General features: G+C 35.4%; 1 protein-coding gene across 3 annotated transcripts in view; it reads left to right on the top strand.

Moving 5' to 3' along the window:
* The window catches only part of LOC106461579 (tubulin epsilon chain-like), an 84,190-nt gene that overhangs the window by 36,913 nt on the left and 41,141 nt on the right, over positions 1-6,136 (top strand). For all 3 annotated transcript variants that reach the window (XM_022388584.1, XM_022388583.1, XM_022388586.1), the window contains one exon: positions 5,243-5,364. In XM_022388584.1, the coding sequence (XP_022244292.1) occupies positions 5,243-5,364 (122 nt within the window). The remainder of the gene's footprint in view (positions 1-5,242; positions 5,365-6,136) is intronic.

Genomic DNA, 6,136 nt, shown 5'->3' with positions numbered 1-6,136 from the left:
ATTAGATAGGCAACATGTGAAAATAAATAAAAGCATGAAATGAAAAAACATTGGTTTACAAACCTTAAGACTTAATGAAAAAAATTGATTTTTGTATAGAAAAACATTGTAATGTTTACTGATAATGTGCCAAATTTTGTAAACATTTGCTTACTGATTTAAAAGTTATAGCATGCACAAAATGTTTACGAGGTCAGTCCGAAGTACCGATGCCTTGCTGATTGGTGGTTGGATCAAGACATCACCACTATGGGTGATTCTCTTCCACCTCCTTGTCTGGAACATCACATCTTTTCAGGTGCCTTTCTTTCTGGTTGGGGTGCCTACCTGAATGCTCGCGTGGTCTTGAGGCAGTGGACTGTATAAGAATTCTTGGAGCTCATTGCCATTTGTCAAGTTTTGGTTCACATCCTTCTGGCCATTTGGGGCCAGTCAGTGATGTTGCCTTCCAACAACTTGAGTGTGGTCTTGTCCATCTCCAGGCAAGAGGGCACTTGGTCAAGAGACCTCTGTTTTCAGACACTGGACCTCCTTTATTGGGCCCAAGGCCATCCTATTCATATGATGGCTTGTCATATTCAGGGTGCCCTGAATCTAGTAATGGATTGCTTATCTTGTTTTGACAAGATTCTCCATACGGAGTGGTTGTCGGACTAAATTTTTTTTGGTGGCTTTGTTCTCCTGTTTCACATACATTGGCTGGAGCAATAGATGCTCTTAGTCAGGCTAGGATGGGCCTCTACCTGTATGTCTACCCTCCTATTTCTATGTTTCCCCATATCCCTTCTATTATCAAGACCTTTTTGTGTTGTGTTTTTTCAGACACATTTCATTTTACATGATATACCTCTGTTTTCCATTTGCCTGTCATTTCTCTTTTGTTTCATTCACTCTGCCTCATCCATCATTTTTGCCCCACCTCTCTCTCTCTCTCTTATTGGATCGTCAGTGTCATCCTTCATGCTCTTACCCTTCCTCCATTCAAGCCTTTACCAACTCGTTCTTTCTCTCATCTCTCCATACAGACTTTTTTCTTCCTATTAGTGGACAGATGTCATTGAATAAACATGTTCATTATTGATGTTCACCACACCTTGTTTTAATGTTCCTGTGTGGTCCTTTTCCCTGATCGTTCTTTCCTGCCCAAAATTTTAGCTGCTCGTGTGGGTAATTCCCCCTTCATATCCCATCTCCCTTCCTTCCATATCACACCTGTATGACCATTCCAACCCTACTAATCTCCTCTGTTTGGTCTGGGCTCACCATGGTTACATGACATGCTCTGCTTCCTTCTGTGGTTCCCATTCCCGTTTATTTATTCCTTGGAATTCCTCCCAGTTCTGGCTTATTAGTTCCTTTCATTCGATATTTGTTGTCATTTCCATATCCCTTTAAATCAAATTCATCATCATACCATGTCCCAAGCTGCTCATTTCTTTTTTCCATTGAAGGACATCATTTGTGCCAGTATGTGGATCACTCCCCATACATTCACTGATAATTATCTTCACCACCTGACAATTTTCTGTTCTACAGGTTTTTGTCTTTCTCCCGTCACCATTTTGCACTGCTCAATTTCTCTATGAGTGGGTAAGAGTTCTTTTTTTCTACCTTTTCTTTGGAGGGGCCTGTTTTCACATTTTAGTATACTGCTTTGTACCAAGTTTTGCCTAAACATGTATACTTATTCTTAAATCTGCACTGTAAGACCTGTGTGTTAAATAACCACACTGTTGAGATGGGGTGTTCTGGAAGGGACACTTATAATTATTCCTCATGGCCTTTTGCTTCATAAAGATGTTCATCCCGGGCCATACTCTCATGAACTAACATGAGTAAATCAGATAGGGATTGCTGCCCATCCCTGATAATCCATGTATTGTAGGTCACTGGATCAGTCTGCTTTTCATAATAAAGTTTCAAGGTTACTATTACACTATTTCAGTGCAGTGTTCTTTTGGACTCTCCAATGCACCGATTTCCTCCAGAGTGTGCTAAATCCCACTCAGATGAGAGTAGGGAGGTAGTGTTCTGCCAGTGTAAATATTGACTCTCATCCTACTGTGGATCTGATTTACCATTCCTGGTGCTGTTAGGTGATGGATGATGTATTGTGCCAACATGCAGTTTGCCCCTCTAGCTGAAGCACCCTCCATACTACCATTCCCTGGATGTCAGTTCCCAGTGGGTATGATTATGGTTTGATCTGGACCAGTCACATAAGTCCTCACACGTGTATGGCCAAGTACCCTCCTCCTACTGCAGACTGGATGATACATTCCCAGCGTTGCCTGTTGATGGACTGGAGATGCACCTTCTCTTTGATGTCCACCTTCCTGTCATCCCTCAGATGTTGGTTTACGACAGATATGGTGATAGTTGTGTTGGATGTGTTCACATGATGATACAGATCCTTGGTATGAAGGTTTATCTTCCATACTAGTTCCTTTATCTGAGGTGAAAGGAAGGGATTCTCTTCCTACCATGTGCTAGATATCTCTATTTCTGTTCAAATGGTGTTGGTTGAGCTCAGTCACCCATTTACAGTCTGGTGCCCCCTAACCATTCTACACCTGGGGTCCCATAATTTCACATATGTGACCAGATAACCTCCTCCTACTGCAGAATGAATGATACATTCCCCATGCCACCTGGTGATGCACCCCACTTTGCTATTCACCTTCTTATCATCCCTCAGATGTCAGTTCCTGACAGATATGGTCCTGTTTGTGTTGGATGTGCACAAATGATGATGTGGGGGGCTCCTCCTATGATTTTGACATTATTATGACACATTTTCATGTGGACAAAGAGTATACCTGGCTCAGAAGTGGTACAGTCTCCCACAGGGGTGTTGCCTTCCATTTATTTGCACACCCCAGAATCTTCCTTTGGGTGCTTTCTAAAGGGGGATCATCTTCTCATTGAACCTTCTGCCAAGTCAGTGTGGGATTCTAGCTGTTTGTGAGCGGACATAAGATATTGTGTCGGAAGTTAACATTTACCTACACTGAAAATGTATTGCTGATAGATACATTTACCACTCGACCTCCCCACTTCCAGTGTTAGTTTTATATGTACTGACAAATCTTTAAGTGATATTGTGTCGAAAGTTAACATTTTCCTGCACTGAAAATGTATTTCTGATAGATACTTACATTTACCACTCGACCTCCCCACTTCCAGTGTTAGTTTTATATGTACTGCCCAATCTTAAAGTGATTATGGGCTGTACGGAAGAGAGGGCGCTAGTGATGATAGGAGTTGAATCACACTCCTTTTGGTGAAAGGTTGCTGCATGATCATTTACATGGTAGCATGTAGATGTCTTACGTAAATACATGTGAGGGTAGGTGGGAGTTTCAAAGCTAGTGATGAGCAAAAATTTGCACATATAAAGGGCAGTATAAGTCAAAGATATTTGTGAGCGAAGCAAGTATCTATTAGAAATACATTTTCAAGGAAGAAAAATGCTAACTTTTGTGAAAAAAAAAGAGTTTTGTAAACTATTAATAGTTGTAGTAATTTTTATTTTCAATAATAATTTATTACTATTTAGGTATTGTTGAGTAACAAAATTTTGAAAGATTAATTTATATATATAAAAAGTTAGTGCAAAAAAAATTTCAAATTATGAAATCTTATAATCTTCAGGTTATTATTTTAACACCAAGAAGGATATCATTTGTAGATTAAACTTCAAGAAAGTTCCTACAGTAATTGTTATTGATATAGTGAAATACATTAATTTATAATTGAGCTTTGTAGCTTTTCATAAAATTATGTTGTAAAAAAAAATATGTTTTGTTGTCACGGTTAGTAGTGTATATGACCTCACCTAAGACTAATTACTAATAAATTGCTTACATGTTTTATTGTTATTGGTAATTATTAACTACCAATTGATTTATATTGTGTTTCAGATTCTAATTTATTGTAATCATTAGAGAAGTCCTGAGAAGGATTTTAAGTGATTTCATTATGGGTATTTTTGTTAGGTGTGTGTTTTCCACAAGTCTGAGCTTTCATCCATATGACTTGAATCATCTAATGATTTGAATGGTTTCAAGAGAGATATCAAGGTTTTTCTGACATATGTGATAGATTAACAGAGTGTGATATCAGTTACTTGGATTATGAATGCTGCCTTCATCTTTTTCTTGTGTGTAGTTCATATTCCATTGTTTTACTGTTACTTCATTTTATTTTGTGGTCTTTTCTGGAATATAATTGTGTGTTTGTAATTTTCTTTGCTGCTTATTCTTGATGCTTGTCTTCTTGTATCTATGGCTGTACAGTATAGACCAAATTTCAGAATTCATGAGCAACCTAAACAAACATCCAGCCATATAATTCATGATGGAAATAGAAAAACAGATAAGAAGCTCCCATTCTTATACCTGATGATTACCAACACAGATGTTCATACACCAATAGAGTTATGGACACAAGAAAAAAAAAAAGACAAACACCAAGAATAAGCAATAAGAAAATGAAAAGACACACACACCTTATTGCCCCATATCAGAGGTCTTTTTAAAAAGCATACAAAGGAAATGCAAAAAAGTCGGGACAGTCATTATTTAGAAATAACACAATATAGTCTCTATTGGTGCACACCAAACCACCTATACATCCAATACAGAACAAAACACCATCTATAAAAACCATCCTTTTTAGGACTCTTCTTCTTCTGAAGATAACACCTAAGATACAGAATATAAATTATGTGGTAATTATATATGAAAATAATAAAAAATTACTAAAGACTTAGTAATTACACATGGGTGATTTTATAGGCTTCTAGCCATGGTAACTTTTGATATTTGAGTGCTACAACTTTACTGTAAGAATATATTGATAAGAGATCAAAATAAAATAGCTTATAATTGGATAAAGTAGCCTAATCTAGTTTGTTTTTATATTTTGATACACATAGATTATCATAATTTTATTTCTAATTTAGTATCACATGATGATGTAGGTCATGATCTGTTAATGTTTATCAATAAGACATTGTTAATTTTTTAAATCAAGAATCACCTTTTCTGAAAATATGGCCAATCCTCTAACTTTGTTTTTTGTTTTCTAAGACTGCTGATATAATATTTTACCTTACCTTGTTTTTCTTTCACTCCCAAAAATGGTTATACCTTGTCTTAAAATTAGACTTAAATTGGGTCCTGATATGATTGAAATTATTGTTTCTTCAAAGTAGATGTTCTTAATTTGAAAATTTTAGGGCCGTTGGACATAAAGAATATGGATTAAAGTACAAGGAAAATATAAATAATCTCCTTAGAAAGGAAGCAGAAAAATGTGATTTTTTACAATGTTTCTTCATCTTGCACTCGATGGGAGGAGGTAAAATCTTTAAAATGTTTACATATTCTTAATTAATTTGAAATAATTTAATATTTTAAATTTCTCAGTTCTAGGGTAACTTTATTTGAAACATAGCTTTTCAAATAATATAAAACATGAATATGTCAAAAAAAGAAATAGTGTGTGATAAGTACATGGAATAGTGTGTGTGAAAATAAAGGTAATAAACATGTGAACTCTCATTCAAAATTATTGCTAACTTGATTTGAAAAGTTTTCCGAATAACCTTTCACCAAATTTTGTTTCACAGTTTATCTATAAAACTTCAAAAATTAAATCATATGTGAGCTCTTATTGAAAATTACTACTTTAACCCTTTCGAGACGGGTCATAGGTGAAAGGCCATGTCATCTCATTTGTTGACTCGAATTCAAAATTTTTTTGAACTACTATATCATAAATTTATGTCAATAAGTTTCATATCAAACTGTAGATTATAATTCAAATTTTAGAACTACACACTACTCAATTTCTTAATTTAAAAGTACATATATAAAAAAACAAATAAACATTGATTTTTGTGTGTTGCATAGTATGTTGAATGCAGCACTGGTTCAGATTAGATGTTTGTGAAGTTAAACTACTAAGTCTATAGTTTTGTAACAATTAAAAACTCAAATTACAGATATTGACAAGCTAGAATATACAATAAGAACTTATTTTCTTTTCTATTTGCTAAGATATTGCTCATGTAATAAATAAAACAAAATGGCACCCTGCCCACCTCTTTCCATTTTTGGAAACTCTCCCT

This window comes from Limulus polyphemus, unplaced genomic scaffold (assembly GCF_000517525.1).
Source record: "Limulus polyphemus unplaced genomic scaffold, Limulus_polyphemus-2.1.2 Scaffold991, whole genome shotgun sequence".
NCBI classification, from domain to species: domain Eukaryota; kingdom Metazoa; phylum Arthropoda; class Merostomata; order Xiphosura; family Limulidae; genus Limulus; species Limulus polyphemus.
Note: the sequence above shows the minus strand (reverse complement) of the source record. Positions and strands in the feature narration are given on the sequence as shown.